The sequence below is a fragment of the Cnephaeus nilssonii genome (assembly GCF_951640355.1).
Source record: "Cnephaeus nilssonii genome assembly, chromosome: 2".
Taxonomy (NCBI): Eukaryota; Metazoa; Chordata; class Mammalia; order Chiroptera; family Vespertilionidae; genus Cnephaeus; species Cnephaeus nilssonii.
Genome location: NC_137073.1, coordinates 4,920,851 through 4,942,028, shown reverse-complemented (window position 1 = coordinate 4,942,028; position 21,178 = coordinate 4,920,851). Strand labels below are relative to the sequence as shown.

Sequence of the window (21,178 nt, the reverse complement as noted above, 5' to 3'; positions counted from 1 at the left end):
ATATTTCAGTGCTCCCTGGTTGGGTGTATATATATTAAGAAGTGTTATGTTTTCTTGATGTAGTGTCCCCTTTATTATTATAAAGTGTCCATCTTTATCTCTTGTTATCTTGAAATCTACTTTGTCAGATATAAGAATGGCTTTTATTTGCTTAGAGAATCATTTTTCGCTCTTTAACTTTGAATCTATCTTCATTTTTCCAGCTTATATGTGTCTCCTGAAGGCAGCATATGGTTGGGTATTGTCTTTTAATCCACTCTTCTTCTCTGCACCTCTTTATTGGTGAATTCAGTCCATTGACATTTAGGGTAATTATTGATGTATGAGGATTTTCTATAGCCATTTTATCTTCTGTTTTCAGGTAGTTCTGTGCTTCCATGGGTTCTTTTCCTTTGTGTTTCTGTCTGTTATTTATATTTGGTGGTATTCCATAGTTCTGTTCCTCTGTTTTCTCTTTTAAAATGATTTGTGTCCCAGTTTGGGGATTTTTGTGTGTGGCTACCATTAGGTTTATAAAAAATAAAGTTTGATATATACAGTAATATTTTTCTTTTGAATGCTTCTGATATTCATCTTTCTTTGCCAATTCATACCATTACACCTGCCCCTTTTATATTTTTGTTGTTACAAATTACCCCTGTTTATCTTGTAAATATTTTGGTGATCTTACTCTTAGTATTGTGAGCTTATGTTCTTTGTTTCAGGTAGAATAGTCCCCCCTTGAGTATTTCCTGCAGAGAGGATTTGTGGTGATAAAAACCCTCAGCTTCTATATGACTGGGCATGTCTTTATTTCTACTTCCTATTTAAATGATAATTTTGCTGGATATATTATTCTTGGCTGGTTATTTCTCTCTTTCAGTTGTTTGAATATTTGGTTCCACTCTCTTCTAGATTGTAGAGTTTCTGTTGAGAAGTCAGATGAAATTCTTAAGGGTTTTTTTTTTTTTGTAGGTCACTTCCTTCTTTTTCCTGGCAGCTTTGAGAATTTTTTCTTTGTCATTAATTTTTGACAGTTTCAATTCAAAGTGACTTGCAGAGGGCCTCTTTGAATTGAGGTAATTAGGTATTCTGTTTGCTTCTTGGATTTGAGGATCTAGTTCTTTCCATAGTTTTGGGAAGTTCTCATTCACTATTTGTTATAATAGACTCTCCATTCCCTGCTTCCTCTCTTCATCTTCTAGAATATTGGAAGAGTAGGATATTGCTTTCTCTGATGGAGTCATATAATTCTCAAAGCTCTTTCATTTTTCTTTATGCTTCAGTCTCACTCTTTGTAACCAAAACAGCCTAGTACTGGCATAAGAACAGATATATAGACCACTGGATCAGAACCAATGAATCTTCTTCCCTTTGTGTCATTTCTAGATTCCTATCCTCAATATAAATAATTCTTTCCTCTCTCTGGTTGGCTCAGTTTTCTATGCTCAGTAGTTCACTCTTAATCTCCTTAATTGCATGCTTCATTTCCAGGATTTCTGATTGGTTCTTTTTTAAAGTTTCAATCTCTTTTGTAAAATACACGTTTTGTTCATTGGTTTGTTTCCTGAGTTCTGAAATGCCTGTTTATATTTTTTGCATCTCATTGAGTATTTTCAGACTTGCAATCTTGAAATTTCTGTCATTTATATCACATACTAGAGGTCTGGTGCACGAAATTCATGCACTAGGGGGGAGGTGTCCCTCAGTCTGGCCTGCGCCCTCTCACAATCTGGGACCCCTGAGGGATGTAGCAGTGTGCCAAGCAGCAGGCAGCCAGGGAGGAGCCAGAACCAGGGCCAGGTTCTGCGCTGCTCCCACTCACCCCAGTCCGATGTGCCTGCTGCCACTGCTCAATAGTGCTGCCACAGTGTTGGGAGAGGCTCCCGCCATCACAGCTGTGCTCGTCAGCAGTGAGCTCGGCTTCTGGCTGAGCGGCACTCCCCCTGTGGGAGCACACTGACCACCAGGGGGCAGCTCTTGTGTTGAGCGTCTGCCCCTGGTGGTCAGCATGCATCATAGCGACTGGTCGACTGGTCATTCAGGTCATTCTGCCATAACAGTTGCTTAGGCTTTTATATATATAGATTTCCATGTGTTCCAGCTTGCTTTCTGGGGATTTTTCAGTTTCTCTCTGATCATCCTTATTAACATCAGTATTCATGGTATTTGCTGTTCTTTGCCTAGGTATTTATATTTGTCTATATTAATGAAGAGTTTTTTTCTAATATTTTCCAGTAGATGGCACTGAGATCACAAGACTTTTTATCTCTGTGATCTCCCAATATTGATTTCCATGGCTTCCTAAAGACAGTATAACAGCACAAAAGATGAATGACTTCAAAATCTGGTTCTTTGAAAAGATAAACAAGATTGACAAATCCATAGCCAGATTAATCAGAAAACAAAGAGAGAGGACCCAAATAAACAAAATCAGCAATGAAAGAAGTGATATAACCATGGACACCACAGAGATACATAGGATTGTAAGCAAGCACTATGAAAAACTAATATGCCTACAAACTGGACAAACTGGATGAAATGGGTGAATTCCTACAAACATACAATTTTCAAAAACTTTAATCAGGAAGAATCATAAAACCTGCATTGACCAATAACAACTGATGAAATGGAAGCAGTAGTTTAAAAACTCCCAGCAAACAAAATCCTGGACCAGATGGATTTACAGAAAAATTTTACCAAACATTCAAACTACCAAATATCCTCCTCAAACTATTCCAAAAGATTCAAGAGGAAGGGAAACTTCCAAGCTCTTTTTACAAAGTTAGCATTATCCTAATTCCAAAACTAGGTAGAGACATTACAAAGAAAGAAAAATATAGGCCAATATTCCAGATAAACACATATGCTAAAATCCTTAACAAAATATTAGCAAATCGAATCCACCATGACCAAGTGGGATTTATTCCAGGGATGCAAGACTGGCACAATGTCTGCAAATAAAAAATGTGATACATCACAAAAACAAATTGAAAGATAAAAATCACATGATCTTATCAATTGATGCACAAAAAGCATTTGACAAAATCCAGCAACATTTTTTTTTGATAAAAACTCTCAGCAAAGTGGGAATAGTGGGTTCAAACCTCAATATAATAAAGGCGATATATGACAAACCTACAGCCAACATAACACTAAATGGGCAAAAACTAACAGTGTTTTCCTTAACAACAAGACAAGGATGTGTACTTTCACCATTCTTATTCAACATAGTACTGGAATTCCTAGACACAGTGATCAGACAAGAAGAAATAAAAGGAATCCAAATTGGAAAGGAGAAAGTAAAAGTCATTATTTGCAGATGACATGATATTGTACATAGGAAATCCTAAAGACTCCACCAGGAAACTACTAGACTTAATAAATGAATTCAGCAAAGTAGTAGGATACAAAATCAGCATCCATAATCTGATGGCATTTTTATACCCAAATAGGCCTGATTCCCTTGCAGGCTTGGTCACCCCCAACTGCCCTCTTCTGCCGCCCGGTCACCCCTAACTGCCCTCCCCTGCAGGCTTGATTGCCCCCAACTTCCCTCCCTTTCATGCCTGGTCCATCCCAACTGCCCTCCCCTGCTTTCCTGATTGCCCACAACTGCCCTCCCCTGCTGGCCTTCTTGTAGTGGCCATCTTGTGTCCACATGGGGGCGGCCATCTTGTGTGTTGGAGTGATGGTCAATTTGCATATTACCTCTTTATTATATAGGATAATAAACTCTCTAAAAGAGAAACTAAAAAAATTCAACTTACCATTGCAAAAAAAGAAAGAGAATACCGAGGTATAAACTTAACCAAGAAGGTAAAAGACTTGTACTTGGAAAACTATAGGACATTAAAAAATGAATAGAGGAATATACAGACAAATGGACACCCCTATCACAATCAAGGACTGCTGGCTCCCAACTGCTCACTTGCCTGCCTGCCTGCCTGATTGCCCCTAATCCCTTCTGCCTGTCAGCCTGATCACCCCCTAAACACTCCCCTGCCAGCCTGATCTACACCTAACTGCTCCCCTGCTGGCCTGATTGCCCCTAACTGCCCCCCTCTGCTGGCCTGGTCACCCCTAACTGACCTCCCCTGCTGGCCTGGTTGCCCCTAACTTTCCTCCCCTGCTGGCCTGGTCACCCCTAACTGTCCTCCCCTGCCATCTTGATCACTCCCAACTGCCCTCCCCTGCAGGCCTGGTCCCCCCAACTGCCCTCCCCTGCTGGCCTGGTCACCCCTAACTGCCGTCCCCTGCAGGACTGGTTCCCCCCAACTGCCATCCCCTACAGGGCTGGTCCCCCCCCAGCTGCCCTCCTCTGCAGGCCTGGGTCCCTGCCAACTGCCTTCCCCTGAGGCCTGATTGCCCCCAACTGCCCTCCCTTTCAGGCCTGATCACCTCCAACTGCCCTCCCTTGCCGGCCATCTTGTGGAGGCCATCTTGTGTCCACATGGGGGCAGCCATCTTGTGTGTTGGAGTGATGGTCAATTTGCATATTACCTCTTTATTATATAGGATAATAAACTCTCTGAAAGAGAAACTAAAAAAAATTCAATTTACCATTACAAAAAAAGAAAAAGAATACCGAGGTATTTACCTTCTTAACCAAGAAGGTAAAAGACCTGTATTTGGAAAACTATAGGACATTAAAAAATAAATAGAGGAAGATACAGACAAATGGAAACATATATCATGTTCATGGATTGGAACAATTAATGCAATTAAAATGTCTATACTACCTAAAGCAATCTATAGATTCAATGTAATTCCTATTAAAATACCAATGGCATACTTCACAGTACTAGAACAAATATTCCAAAAATGTATATGGAACCACAAATGACCCTGAATAGCCGCAGCAAATCTTGAGAAAGAAGAATAAAGTTGGAGGGATCACAATACCATTTATCAAACTATACTATAAAGCCATTATAACCAAAACAGCCTGGTACTGGCATAAGAATAAAACAGAGGACCCAGAAGTTGACCCAAATAAATTAATATTTGACAAAGGAAGCAAGAACATACAACAAAGTCAGGACAATCTCTTCCATAAGTGGTGTTGGGAAAACTGGACAGACACATATAAGAAGATGAAACTAGACCACTACCTTACACCATACAAAAGAATAAACTCAAAATGGAAAAAAAGACTTACATGTAATGCATAAAACCATAAAAATCCTAGAAGAAAACATAGTCAGTAAAATCTCAGACATTTCATGTAGTGGAATTTTTGCCGATACATCTCATAGGGCAAGAGAAACAAATGGAAATATAAACAAATGTGACTCCATAAAAATAAGAAGCTTCTTCACAGCCAAAGAAACTACCATCATAATAAACAGGGAGCCCACTGTATGGGAGAACCCATAGATGTGTGTATGGTGGGTGGCTTCATGAGGCCTTTTGTCATGGTTTTCAGTCCCAGCTGTGCTATTTAGTAATTGTATGTGGTGGGGAAAGTTATGTAGTGTTTGTATATTTGCCAAAATGATACATCTGATAAGGGGTTAATATCCAAAGTATATAAAGTACTCACACAACTCAACTAAATACAAAAAAATACAATTAAAAAATGGGCAAAGGACCTCAATAGACATTTCTCCAAAGAGGACCTACAAATAGCCAAGAAACATATGAAAAAATGTCGCTAATCACCAGAGAAATTAAAAGCACAATGGGAATCACCTCTCACCTATCAGAATGGCTATCATAAAAAAATCAACAAACATGTGCTGGTGAGGATGTAGAGAAAAGGGAACCCTAGTTAACTTTTGGTGGGAATGCACACTGGTACAGCCATTATGGAAAACAGTATTGAGTTTCCTCAAAAAGTTAAAAATGGGCCCTGACTGGTTTGGCTCAGTGGATAGAGCGTTGGACTGTGGACTGAGGGGTCCCAGGTTCAATTCCCATCAAGGGCATGTACCTTAGTTGCGGGCACATCCCCGGTGGGGCGTGTGCAGGAGGCAGCTGATCAATGTTTCTCTCTCATCGATGTTTCTAGCTCTCTACCCTCTCCCTTCTTCTCTGTAAAAAAATCAATAAAATATATTTTTAAAAAAGTTAAAAATGGAACTTCTGTTTGACTCAGTGACCCAATTTTTGGGAATATATCCTAAAATCCCTAAAACACCCATAAGAAAGAACATAGCAGCTAAGATTTGAAAATAGCCTAAGTGCCCATCAGTAGATGAATGGATAAAAAAGCTGTGGGACATGTACACAATGGAATACTATGCAGCTGTAAAAAGAGGGGTCTGTTATGCTTTGGGACAGCATGGATGAACCTGGAGACTACTATGCTAAGTGAAATAAGTCAATCTGAGAAAGACCAATATCACATGATCTCACTTATTTGTGGAATCTAATGAACAAAATGAATTGACCAATGAAATAAGACTGGAAGCATGGAGGCATAGAACAGATTGACATAGCTTGGTATGGGGGTTGGGGGGAAGAAAAGAGATAAACCAAAGAACTTATATACTTACTAGAGGCCTGGTGCATGAAATTCGTGCACGGGGGGGTGGGGTGGGCAGGGTCCCTCAGCTTGACCTGCACCTGATCTAATCCAGGACATTCCTCTCGCAATCCGGGACTGCTGGCTCCTAACCACTCACCTTCCGGCCTGCCTGATCACCCCTAACCTCTCTGCCTGCCTGCCTGATCACCCCTAACTGCTCTCCCCTGCCAGCCTGGTCGCCCCTAACTGCTCTCCCCTGCTGGCCTGGTCACCCCTAACTACTCTTCCCTGCCAGCTTGGTCACCCCTAACCACCTCTGCCTCGGCCCCCACCACCGTGGCTTTGTCTGGAAGGATGTCCGGAAGGATGTCCGGTCTAATTAGCATATTACCTTTTTATTAGTATAGAGATGCATAGCTGATGGATACAGGCAATAGGGTGGTAAAGTCCTGGGTGGGATGAGTCGGGGCTGGCAATAGGGGGGTAAAAGGAGGGTAATGCTATCAACAATATATATTTTAAAAAAGAAAATGTCATCAGTAAAAAAAGACAGTACAGCTGTTGCTTGGGGGTGGGGTTTGTTTTGCCTTCACCATAATGGTGACCCCCTGATCTCCATGGGGTCTCACCCCAAGCAACCCACCTGGGGATCAGTCACAGATGGAAACAGCAGTTCTACTGCAATAGCTCTTGTTTTTCAGATAATATACTCCTAGGCCCAACAGGTGGTAAGCTTTGGGAGTCCAAGTGGTGGCAGGGTCTCTGTGATTCCATTTCTTTTTCTGAAACACCGCCACACAGCCCAACAGTGGAGAGCTGAATGGCAGAACCCCATGCTCTGTCAGGCATCTGCTGACTCACACGCTGTTCACTCTGTTGCTGCTCACCCTGCTGTAATGCACCCTCCTCGCTGTCCCCACAGCTCTCTTCCTGCCTGAATGAATTACAGATTTCCTCCCCTCTCCAGGCCTAGCCAAAAGTGCCCATGTTCAGGGCTGCATCTGTGGGCTATCTTTGCTTTCCTCCCTTCTCATTTCCCTTTTTATTCTGTTACAATCTTTAGATGTTTCAATGTGCGGATCTCTCAGGCATGTCTCTGTATTGAGCAAGGAATTCTTTGTTGAATTTTAATTGGTAAATTGATAGTAGTTTTAGGGGGAAGAGGCCAAGGGGATCTCTCATGTCGCTATTCCTCTGACATCCTTTGAGGATCTATATTCATCAGGGATATGGGCCTGTAATTTTCTTTCTTTGTAGTGTCCTTATCTGATACTGGGATTAGGATAATGCTGGCCTCATAAAAGAACTGTTTCTTCCTCTTGAATTTTTTGGAAGAGTTTGAGGAGTATAAGTATTAGTTCTTCTTTGAATGTTTGTTATAACTCCCCTATGAAACAGTCTGGACCAGGGCTTTTGTTTGCTGGGAGTTTGACTACTGCTTCAATTTCATCAGTTGTTATTGGCCTATTCAGGTTTTGTGATTCTTCCTGATTCAGTTTCAGAAGGTTGTATTTTTCTAGGAATTTGTCCATTTCATTCAGGTTGTCCAGCTTGTTGGCATATAGTTGTTCATAGTTATTTTCTTACAAATCCTTTGTATTTCTGTGGTGTCAATTCTTCTCCACTTTCATTTTTGATTTTATTTATTTGGGTCCTCTCTTTTTCTTGATGAGTCTGCTTAAAGATTCATCAATCTTTTTTATCTTTTCAAAGAACCGCTCCTGGATTTATTGGTTTGTTTAATTAATTAAATAAATTATTTATTTATTTTTGGTTTCTATGTCATTTATTTCTGCTCTGATCTTTACTTTCTTATACTTACTTGTTTATCTCTTTCTAATTATTTCAGTTGTAATGTTAGTTTATTAGAGGTTTTTCTTGTTTCTTGAGGTATGCCTATAATGCTGTGAACTTCCCTCTGAGGACTGCTTTTGCTGTGACCCATAGATTATGGGTTGTTGTGTATTCATTTTTGTTTGTTTCCAAGATGTTTTTTTAAATTTCTTCCTTGATTTCATTGGTAATCCATTCATTGCTCAATCACCTGTTACTTAGCCTCCATGTGTTTGACTGTTTTTGAGTGTTTTTATTGTAAATGATGTCTAGTAGTATGCCATTGTATTCCAAGAATATGCTTGATATGATTTAATCCTATTTTACCTGTAGACACAATATAAGTGTCCTATCATGTGGTCTATCTTTGAGAATGTCCCATGTCGATCTCTCCCTTAAAATTCCAAAGAGCTTTTTATACATTTAGGTGTTCCTATATTGGGTGCATATATGTTTAACAGGGTTATATCCTTTTGTTATATGTAGCGGCCTTCTTTGTCTCTTGTTATGGCCTTTGCTTTTAAGTCTATTTTACTGCTACTCCTGCTTTTTCCAATTACATGGAATTATTTTTCCATCCCTTAATTTTAAGCTTGTGTGAATCTTTCATTCTGAGGTGGGGGTCTGTTGTAGACAGTATATACACAGGTCATTATCCGTTCAGCTAATCTATGTCTATCAATTTGAGCATTTAATCCATTTACATTTAAGGTTATCATTGGTAGGTACACATTTACTGTGACTTTTTCTTTATAGCCATATCCCTCTCTCTCTTATTTTCTTCTTCTTCTTAAAGCACTTCCTTTCACATTTTCTGCAATGCTGTTTTGGTGGTAATGTACTCATTTACTTTTTTTTAGCCTGGGAAGCTCTGTATTTCCCCTTCAATTTTAAATGATAGCCTTTCTGGATAGAGTAGTCTTGAGTTCAGGTCCTTGTTTTTCATTACTTTGAATACTTCATGCCAATCTCTTCTGGCCTGAAGTGTTTCTGTTGAGAAATAAGCGGACATTCTAATGGGTACTCTCTTGTAGGTAACTAGTTCTGTCTCTCTCTTGCTACTTTCAAGATTATTTTTCTGTCTTTAATGTTTGTCATTTTGATTATGATGTGTCTTGGATGTGTCTCTTTGTGTTCATCTTGACTGGACCTTCTTTGCTTCCTGAACTTGTGTGACTTCTTCCTTTATCAGGTTAGGGAATTTTTTCTGTCTTTATTTCTTTAAACAGGTTCTCTAGTCCTTGCTCACTTTATTCTCCTTCTGGATAACCCTATGATGCAGATGTTGTTACATTTCAGGTTGTCCCCAAATTCCCTTAAACTATTCTCCTGCTTTTTACTTTTTGCTGCTCTAATAGGATGTTTTCTTCAATCTTTTCTTGCAAGTCACTTAATCGATCTTGTGCCTCAGTTAGTATACTTTTGATTCCTTCCAGTATATTCTTAATGTCAGATATGTTATTCTTCATCTCCAACAGATTCTTATTTATGGTTTCTTTTTTGTTTCATGCTGTTGTAGTTCCCCCTAAGTTTCTTAAATATCCTTATAACCATTGCTTTGAACTCTACGTATATCTGATAAATTGCTTGCTTCCATTTTGTTTAGCGCTCTTTCTGGGTTTTCCTCCTTTTTTTTTTTTTTTAATTTGGGGGTTGTTAATCGTTGTCTCCCCAGTTTTGCTGCCCCTTTTGTATTTGTATCTGTGTATTAGATCAAATTGCTATGCCTCCCAGTCTTCATGGATTGGCCTTAATTAGTAAGTGTTTTGTGGGCCTCAATGGTATAGTCTTTTAGATCTCCTGAGTTGGTTGTTCTAGGAATGTCCCTTGTGTGAATTATTTGGACTCTCCTGTTCTAATTGGGTCTTGAATGTTATTGTCCTGCTTGTGTGAGACATCTCCTCTCAGGCTGGCTGACTGTGAGGCTCATCCCAACTACATTGCGCGAACTGTTGTGTAGGTGCTGCTAGGACAAAACAAAACACATAAAAACAAAACAAGAAACAAAATGAAAACATATACCAGACCCCTACAACTACAAAAGCAACCACAAAGGAAGAGTGAATTACTAAGAACAAAAGAGAACCATAATAGAAGAAAAGAAAAAAAAATACAAGGAGAAAAAAAGGGAAGAAAAGGTGATATGAAAGTATAGAGATACAAGAAAATAAGAATAAGGAAAAGGGAAAGGAAACATTATAAAAGAAAAGAGGAAAAAAATAATTGTGCAAAGTAAAATAGAGGAAATAGAAGATAGACAAAAAATAAGAAAAGGAATAACGAAGAGAAAGCTGGAAAAAGAAGAAAAATTGGTAAGAAAAGGGGAGGGAAAATAGATCTATGTAAGAAAAAAGAGAGACTAGAAGAATAACAAATCAATAAAGAAGAAAAATGAAGACGATAAAAAGAAAGTAAAGTGACGTTGTTCTCTTTTCTTCTTTCTAATTCTTTCTTCCTTTGTGGATGCTTTTGTGGTTGTAAGCTCTGGTGTCTGTTTTTGTTTTGTTTCTTGTTTTCTTGTGTTTTGTTTTGTCCAGCAGCACCTGCAAAACAGCTCACACAATGTGGTTGGGAGTTTAGTGCCTCTTGGGAGTTCTCTTTGGATCCTGCTCTTCTGATGACTGAGGCTGACCCTTTTGTTTGCCAATTCTGGACTCCCTGGGAGGTACTTATGTGCTAACCACTGTCAGAAACTGTCCTTCTTTGGTTCTCAGCAACCTGTTTGAAGCTTCAAGCGATCCACAGTTTGTGTCTGTCTCCACAGGACATGGCTGCATGTGGGAGGGCCCCAGTTGCACTCTAAGGCCAGTTTGTTAGCAGCAGGAGCCCCAGGGCTGGGTCAGCTAACTTTTCCAGGTTTCCCAGGCTCCGCTTCTGCTTGTGTTCACCTGCCAGCCAACTGTCTATCTGAGTCACTCAAAAGTCTGCTTTTGAGAGGGCTTTAGGCAGAATAGGGAGTCTAGACCTCTGGGTCTTCCACGAGGGGGAGGTGCCATTCAGATTTCAGGGAAAGTGGGTGTGTCTCCCCTTCCCAGAGCCCCCCCTCTTAGAGTGGCCCAGAATATTTCCCTGCCCTCACAGGACAGAGATCCTCATATACAGCCCAATGGGATCAGCTGGAAACTTGGAGTTTTTATCAGGTTCCTGGGGTAGTGAGCTAGACAGCTCCACTCCCAGAACTGATCTAACCCCTAGGTGTGGCTCTGCTGTGCCTCCTCTGCAAGGTCAAGATGCAGGGTGTGGCAGACAGGCTCCTGAGGGTGGGGCCGGCTCTATCACCTAGGATGAGCTTTTTCCTTTTCCTGAGCTGTGGCTTGTGGAAAGGGCCAGCGCCTCTGAGGTAAAATGGCCATTTTGGTTTGGGGGATATGACTAATGCAGGTCTCCTGGACACCTCTTTTCCACTTCTCCCCCCAATGCTTCTTACCCCAGCATCTCCTCAGGCACCCTCAGTCCACACTGCCCTCCCTCCCCTGAAGCCTCAGGTAAGTAGCTGAAAATGAAAATCTTGTGATCTGGGTTTAAAAAAATAAAAAGAGGAAAAAACCCCTGTGGCTTTATCTCTGACCTGCTCCAGACTCCCTCGTGGCCAGCAGCCCTGCCTCATGGATTGAGGCTGGATCGAGGTGGGCTGCTGATCTTGGCTCTGGTGCTCTGGGCTGCGGAGCCCAGCCTGGGTTCCGGGCCTCAATGTTTCCAGAGAAAGGACCCTATCATAGCTGAGAGAGCCCTCTTCACTCTTGGCTTGCCACCTGTTGAAGCTGGGTCCAGACCCTTTCCTGATCTCACCCTACCAGTCTCCAGGTGTTTTCTCTCCCTTCTTTATATGTCTTCTCTCAAGTGGAACTCAGCTGGGAATTCCAAGTGAATTTTTTCCAATTTAGTTATATTTCCAGTCTGAGTCTTGGAGGAGGTATAAGAAAGGTCTGCATATACGGCCACCATCTTCCTCCTCCTATCTATGTATTCTTCTAGGATTTTTATGGTTTCACGATTTACATTTAAGTATTTTATCCATTTTGAGTTTATTCTTGTGTGTGGTGTAAGTGGGTGGTCTAGTTTCTTTTTCTTTTCTTTTATTTTGTTTTTCATGTGCCTGTACAATTTTCCCAACACCATTCATTGAAGAGACTGGTTTTACTCCATTGTATACTCTTACCTCCTTTGTTAAGTATTGATTGACTACAAAGGTGTGGGTTGATTTCTGGGCTCTCTATTTTGTTTCATTGACCTACAAACCTGTTCTTGTGCTATTACCAGGCTATTGGCATTACAGTAGCTTTATAATATTGTTTGATATCTGATCCCTCCAACTTTGTTTTTCTCAAGATTGCTAAGACAATTTGGGATTTTTTTTTTGGTTCCATATAAATTTTTGGAATATTTGTTCTAGATCTGTGAAATATGGCATTTGTAGTTTAATAAGAATTGCATTGAATCTATAGATTGCTTTGGGTGGTATGAACATTTTACTGATGTTAATTCCTTCAAACCATGAACACGGTATATGCTTCTACTTGTTTGTATCTTCCTCTATTTCCTTCTTCAATGTTCTATAGTTTCCTGAGTTGTTATTCCTAGGTACATTGTTTTTTTTTGTTGTTGTTGCAATAGTAAATTGGATTGTTTCTCTTTTTGAGAGATCATTATTGATGTATAAAAATGCCACTGATTTCTGTGAAATAAATTTGTATTCTGCTGCTTTGCTGAATTAGATATGATAGTTTTTTGGTGGAATCCTAAGGGTTTTCTATGAACAATAGTATGCCATCCTATCTAATAAAAGAGTAATATGCAAATTGACCATCACTCCAACACACAAGGATGGCTGCCCCCTTGTGGTCAAAGATGGCTGCCCCCATGTGGACACAAGATGGTCACCACAAGATGGCCAGCAGGGGAGGGCAATTGGGAGGGACCAGGCCTGCAAGGGAGGGCAGTTGTGGCTGATCAGGCCAGCAGAGGAGGGCAGTTGGGAGGGACCAGGCCTGCAGGGGAGGGCAGTTAGGGGCAATCAAGCTGGCAGGGGAGCAGTTAGGCATCAACCAGGCTGGCAGGGGAGTGGTTAGGGGGTAATCAGGCTGGCAGGCAGAAGTGGTTAGGGGCAATCAGGAAGGCAGGCAGGTGAGCAGTTGGGAGCCAGCAGTCCTGGATTGTGAGAGGGATGTTCGACTGCCCGTTTAGACCTGATCCCGGTAGGATTGGGTCTAAATGGACAGTTGGACATCCCTCGAAGGGTCCCAGATTGGAGAGGGTGCAGGCTGGGCTGAGGGACAGCCCCCCCCATGCACGAATTCTGTGCACTGGGCCTCTAGTCTGTGAATAATAACAGTTTTACTTACTCCTTTCAATTTTGATGCCTTCTTTTTCTTCCTCTTATCTGACTGCTGTGGCTAGGACTTCCAGTACTATGTTGCAAACTGCCCATTGAGTATGATGTTGGCTATAGGTTTTTTAATATATGACATTTGTTATGTTGTTATGATCCCTTTATTCCCACTTTGCTAAGAATTTTTATCATAAATGGGTGCTGGATTTTGTGGAATGCTTTTCTGTATCTATTGATATGATTATGTAATTTTTATTCTTTATTTTGTTTATGTGATGTAGCACATTTAATGATTTGTGAATATCATACCAATTTATTGCATTTCCATAATAAATTCCAGTTGGTCATAGTGCATGATCTTTTTAATGTATTGCTGGTTCTAATTTGATAATATTTTGCTGAGGATTTTAGCATGTTCTAGTATGTTCCCATAAAGGATATGGGCCTGTAATTTTCTTTCTTTGTAATGGTTTTATCTGGTTTTGGGATTAGGATAATGCTAGCTTCATCAAAAAGGCCTGGAAGTGTATTCTCCTCTTGGATTTTTTTGAATAGTTTGAGGAAAATAGGTGTTAGCTCTTTTTTGAATGTTTGGTAAAATTCCCTTTAGTATTATGTGATGGCCTATTTTTGTCTCTTCCAATCCCCCTCCCCCCCTGGTATGCTTTATTAGTCTACTAGGGCAGCCACAAACAAAATGTCACAAACTGGGAAGCTTAACAACAGAAACTATCTCATAATTCTGGAGCCTAGAAGTCCTTCAAGGTAGGTTTTTTCCTTCTGGAGGCTGTTGAGTAAGAATCTGTTCCAGGCTTCTCCCCCTGCTTCCAATGGTTGCTAACAATCTTTGGCTAGGACTTCCAGTCCTATGGCTTCTGCTGCATCACCCCAATCTCTGCCTTCATCTTTCCATGGCATTCTCCCTGTGTGTGCCTGTTTTTGTCTCTTATTATGGCCTTTGCTTTGAGGCCTATATTGTCAGATATGCGTAATGCTTCCCCAGCATTTTTTTTTTTTCATTTTCATTTGCATGGAATATTTTTTTCCATGCATCCACTTTCAGGTTGTGTGAATCTTTTGTTCCTGGGCGGGCCACTTGTAGAATAAAATACACACTGAGTGGCCAGATTATTATGATCTCTGAACACAATAATCTGGCCACTCAGTGTATATCCTATATAATAAAAGGCTAATATGCAAATTGTCCCCTTGATCAGGAGTTCCACCAGCAGGCAGGTCGGCCAACTGCCCATGTCCCCTCCCCCTGGCCAGGCTTGCTGGACCCCATCCATGCACGAATTCATGCACCAGGCCTCTAACACACACACACACACACACACACACACACACACACACACACTGAGTGGCCAGATTATTATGATCTCTGGACGCATAATAATCTGGCCACTCAGTGTATATGGGTCATGTTTTCTTATCCATTCAGCTACCCTGTATCTTTTTTTTTTAAAAAAATCCTCACTCATTAAGAATAAGTTTTTTAAAAATTGATTTTAGAAAGAGAGAGAGGAAGGGAGAGTAAGAGAGAGAAAGAGAAACATTGATGTGTGAGAGAAACATCATTTGGTTGCCTCCAATACACATCGTAACTGAGCATTGAACCTATAACCTGGGTATATGCTCTGAATGAGAATTGAACCCCCAACCCTTCAATTCATGGAATGATGCTTCAACCAATTGAGGCCCACTGGCCAAAGCTACCCTGTATCATATTAATTTGTATGTATTTATTGCCAATTTTTTTTATAATTATGTTTCTCTTCTTTTGTTTTCTTTTTTCTTAGTGAAGTTTCTTTTACCTTTTTGGCAATAATGGTTTGGTGGTAATAAACTCCTTTAGCATTTTCTTTTCTGGCAAGCTCTTTATTTCTCCTTCAATTTTAAATGGTAGCTTTGTTGGGTAGAGTATTCTTGGGTGTATGCCTTTGTTTTTCATCACTTTTAATATTTCATAGCATCCTTTCTGGCCTGAAATGTTTTTTTATTGAAGATTACATCTGTGAGTTAGATGGGCAAGGAACCCAGCACAGGGCACCTGCTACTCTCACTCCAGTTCTCTTTCCTTAGCAATTCCATTTAATTTCTCTTTTTATGACTCTGGTCTACTGAGAGCCACTATGCCCCTGCTAGAGCTGAGAGTGAGTGATGTGACTAAGATTCTATGCACTGGCCCTTTAAGAAAGCCATTTACCTTCTCACCAGGGAAGGTTAAATTCCTGCTGATTTTCTAGTTCTCCAGGCTAGGATGCCCAGCTTGGGGCTGAGGCCACTCTCTTCTCCAGGGGGAATCTCATCACCTGAGATATCCTTCTGGATTCTCTCCTAGCACATCTGGGTGTAGGGCCAGCCCTTTTGTGGCTCTTCCCTTTCTACAGGTTTTGTTGGATGTTACTCTCAATCCTTAGTTATAACACTTCTGTTCAATTAGTCTTCTGATAGTTATTCAGTTGATTTTACCATACTTTAGCCACTCTTCTGATATGGTCCTGGGAGCAAGCAAGTATAACTTCCACCTACTCTTCAGCCATCTTGAACCCCTTCAACATTCTAAACTTTTATGCTTCAAAAGATACCCTTAAAATAGCAGCAGAGTAAGTGGGAGCTACACTGACACACTCCCAGGAATTACAACTAAAATACAGAAAAACCATCCTGAATAATCGACTGAAGACTGGCTGGAGAGAACCTAATAATCAAGGATATAAAGTAGAGTTGCATGGGGACTGGTAGGAAGGGAGGAGGCATGAAAGGGCTGGCCATGCTCCCATAGACAGCAACTGAAGTTCCAGAGAGATATCTCATCTAGGGGAGAGGGTTTCTCATTGAGAACTCTAGGATCTAAACCCAAAGCTGGGCCTCCCAGTCCAGAGAACCATAACTGAGAAGGCCCACGCAACATCTGGGAGAGATGGCTGGAAATGCAGGCACCCTCTTAAAAGGCCAATGAATAACATTTTGTGTGCAGCCACTCACATTGGACTCTGGCAGAGGGAGGGCAGAGTGAACTGGAGCTGTGTGAGCAGAATCCAGATTTGGGGGCTCTGGGGTTAGACTTCAAAGGCAGACACCTGGGTTTCCAGTGCTGAATCATCCCCTCATACTGCAGAGGACATCATTCTCTGGCAGACCTTTACCATCCAGGCAGCTTTTGAATTTGGGGGAAGCAGTTTCCCCAACCTGTTGGAAAATATCCTTTCCCCAACTGGTGGGTAATAGCCTAAGCCTAATAAAGAATGAATAACAATTGGATGCAGGCAGAGGCAGATCGGAGACTTTTGAGTCTTTGCCTGATTTAAGTCGGGAATCAGGGCTAGGAAAGGCTGACCTTGGTCCATATCCTGGTTCTTTCCAAAGGCACCCAGCCCCAGCAGAGAGAGCCACTAGCTGTGGATTGCTGATAGCTCCAAAGAGGGTACTCAGGGCCAGTCACAAACAGAGTCTGAAATTGTCCTGCACTAGAAATTGGGAGTCATAGCAGATCCACCTAATATATAGACACAAACCCAAACAGGCAACCAAAACAGGAAGGCAAAAACAACAAGAAGCCCCAAACGAAAGAACAAGAGAATTCGCTAGAAGAATAAATAAATGAAATGGAGATAATAAGTTTATCAGATATAGTGATCAGAATAATGATGGCAAGGATGCTCAACAGCATGAGAGGAGATATAGTAACTATGGGAAAAGACCACATAGAAATAAAGAATGACATACTAGTAACACTATAAAGAACACATTAGAAGGGATACACAGCATAGGGGAAGCTGAGTGTCAGGACAGTGAATTAAAATACAGGGTAAAAAAAAAATCACTCAAACAGAGAATTAAAAAGAAAAAAATTAAAATATAGCCTGGCTGGCATTGCTCAGTGGTTGATGAACCAGGAAGTCATGGTTCAATTCCCAGGCAGGGCACATGCCCAGGTTGTGGGCTCAATCCCTAGTATTGGGGGCGGGGGATGCAAGAGACAGTTGATTCTTCCTCATCATTGATGTTTCTATCTCTTTCTCTCTCTCCCTTCCTCTCTGAAATAAATACAAACATATTTTTAAAATAAGATGACAGCTTAAGGGAGCTGTGGGACAACATGAACTGTAACAATATTCACATTATAGTTGTGCCAGAAGGTGAAGAAAGTGAGCAAGGAATAGAAAATCTGTTTGAAGACATAATGGCAGAAAACTTCCCTAACCTGGTGAAGGAAAGTCACACAAGCTCACGAGGCACAGAAAGTCCCACGCAAGAAGAACCCCAACAGTACCATGCCCAGACACATCATAATTAACCATTTAACTGCCACATGTCCAAAACAGAAACCATCCCTATTTCTTCCCTATGTGCTGGAATATTTATGAACTTAAGTTCCCATAATTTTCTTTACAAACCCAGAGATGTCACTAACAAGTATGATTTTAAAACTGGGTGGCCAGAGTTGATATGTGAAGTTTGTAGCTACAGATGCACATGGCATGTGGGAGAGGTCCACTGATTGCATCTATAAATGCTTACGGTGTACAAAGGGTTAAAATGATAAAAATTAAAGAAAACAAGAGAATCTTAAAGGCAGCAAGAGAAAAGCAATTTGTTACCTACAAAGGTGCTCCCATAAGGTTGACAGCTGATTTTTCATCAGAAACTCTACAGGCCAGAAGAGAAGGCATGAAATATTCAAGGTAATGAAAAGCAAGGATCTGAAACCAAGATTACTATATCCAGCAAAGCTATCATTCAAAATAGATGGCAAAATAAAGCACTTCCCAGACAGAGAAAGGCTAAAGGAGTTTATCACTACTAAACAAGTACTGCAAGAAATGCTAAAGGGATTGTTGTAATGAGAAGAAATAAGAGAGACGTAGGCATAAGGAATTAAAATGGCAATAAATAAGTGCCTCTCAATAATAACCTTAAATGTAAATGGATTAAATGCTCTAATAAAAAGATCTAAGGTAGCTTAATGGATACAAAAACATGACCCAACTATATGCTGCCTACAAGAGACCCACCTCAGAACAAAAGATTCACACAGACTGAAAGAGAAGGGATGGAAAAAATTTTTCTATGCAAATGTAAACAATATAAAGTTGGGGTAGCAATACTCATATCTGACAAAATAGACTTCAAAATAAAGTTTTTTACAAGAGACAATAAAGGTTACTATAGAATACTAAAGGAATCAATCCAACAAGTGGATATAACCCTGGTAAACATATGCATCCAATATAGGAGCAGCTTACCCATGAACCTATCTCCTAAGCCCCCTTTTTCTCTGACGTTCACTGAGCTAACAGCAGTCCCCCTGGGATCACTTCGTTCCTAGAACTTGTACAGAGAGCCAAGCAGCCCTTCTCAGGCTCTCCTGTTACTTTTTTTAAAAATATATATTTTATTGATTTTTTACAGAGAGGAAGGGAGAGAGAGAGAGAGTTAGAAACATCAATGAGAGAGAAACATCAATCAGCTGCCTCCTGCACACCCCCTACTGGGGATGTGCCCACAATCAAGGTAGATGCCCTTGACTGGAATCAAACCTGTGACCCTTGAGTCTGCAGGCTGAGGCTCTATCCACTGAGCCAAATCAGTTAGGGCTCCTGTTACTTCTTCCACCTGCAGCCCTTCCTTTGTTGTATTGTCCCCAGCTTTAATAATCATACTCTCAAAATTAAAACTTAAAAAAGGTATCTGTAACAAATTTTGTCCAAGCAAATGTTCATCGACTAATGAATAGATAAATAAATGTGGTATAGCCATACAATGTAATACTATTCAATATAAAAAAAGAACGAAATATTGAGATCTACTATAACCTGGATAAATCTCAAACATTGTGTAAATAAAAGAATGAAGATATAAAATCATTCTACTTATAGAAAATATATAGAAATATCAACTCTATAGAGGCAGTAGGCATATTAATGGACCTGTGGAATGGATATGGTAATAGTGATTAATTGTAAATAAGCATTTGGGATCTTTTTCAAATAAGAAATATTCTAATGTTGGCCCATGGTACTGATTGCACAATTTCATAAATTTATTAAAATAATAAATGAAATAAATTAATTAAAATTTTAATTCAATAATAGTGTGAAGGCTTAGGACATTGCTGACCACTATGACAGACTTTATACACACTGTCCAACAAGCCTTCCTCCTGCTTCCATCCAACAGGTTAATTAAAACTGGTGACTAGAGTATATTAATAACTCAATAGAGCTATTTTTAAAAAGTAGAGAGAGGATTTTATAATATAGATATGATACAAACTAAAATATGACATAATTTTTATTATTCAGAGATTTTAAGGAAGTATAATTTATTTAACCCTAATAATTATATTTTATCCCGCACTGATTTAGTAAAATAAAATTACATTTCTCTTTCTGTGGCTGCATATAAATTACTTGGTTCTATAACAAATTACACACACACACAGTAAATAAGCTTATAAATTTTTAGAATCAGTCTGAAATATGAAATCAGCTTAAAATATGAAAATTTAATAGAATGTCTTTGTTTTTTCCTCATTTTGATCTTTGTGGGAATTTGCCTTTCTTTTATCTGTGTGACACTTAAAGCTTAGTGTCCCAGGGAACTTATTTAATATCCAGTTTAAGTAAGGAGCTCAGTTTCCTCATTGGGAATAAAATTGTGATAATATTAGCTAAATCGAAGAGTGCTGGGAATATTCAAAATAATGTTTGTTAAGCTATTTTCACATAGTAGGTGAGTGAGTAGTAGTAATTCATTCAAAATCTGGTTGTGACTTCATGAAATTTATCTTGCATTTTATTTTGAGGCTTCATCCCTCCCTCTCCCCGGCCCAGTCTGTGAAAGTAACTTTGGTACAGAAAAGAACTCAAAATGGCAAGCCTGTCCATTGGAGGACAAACCAGTTTTTCTGGTTTTCTTATCTAAGCTTAAATGTCTAAGTCTGGACAGGAATAGGTTGTGGTTAATAACATGGGGAACCCCAATACTCACATCTTTCATTGCAGTTCACATAGATGTTTTGAAAGTCTTGGCTACACAGTCTTTTTACTTCATAGTCTTCAAGGAATCTGCTGACACTTATTGCAAAGTTGTAACTGGGAAGCATCAGAAACACATTACTTATGAAGACTTTGTGGAAGTAAGAAATGGCATCGCCTGTAATTTCTGGGTGGTGGGCACACAATGCAATATACAGATCATGTATCATAGAAAAGTACACTTGAAACCTATATAGCCTTATTAACCACTATCACAACAATTAATTTAATTAAAATTTAAATAAAAAGAGGGTAGATTAACTTTAATTATAAAAAAGTAATGAACCTCCCATAATAAACTTCCTCAAGATAACCAAACAATTGTCAGATAATTACCAATCTAGCAGACGATCCCTGAGAAAACACTCATTGTTTAAGTCACTAAGCTTGTTCACCTTGATAGCTTGTAACATGAATTTATCAATTATAGAGTTAAAGAGAAGGGCACTTATCATGAAGGGAGCATGCAGAAATAGAGTGTGGGATGAACTGGCTGGAAATAGTGAGGAGAAACTGGCA

The 21,178-nt window shown here is 39.9% G+C and overlaps 1 protein-coding gene across 1 annotated transcript in view; it reads right to left on the bottom strand.

Moving 5' to 3' along the window:
- LOC307110044 (phospholipid-transporting ATPase ABCA3-like) overlaps positions 1-21,178 on the bottom strand; it is a gene marked incomplete at both ends in the record, with an annotated part of 343,983 nt that overhangs the window by 46,325 nt on the left and 276,480 nt on the right. The window contains one exon of the mRNA XM_079789089.1: positions 20,613-20,716. Within this exon, the coding sequence (XP_079645215.1) occupies positions 20,613-20,716 (104 nt within the window). The remainder of the gene's footprint in view (positions 1-20,612; positions 20,717-21,178) is intronic.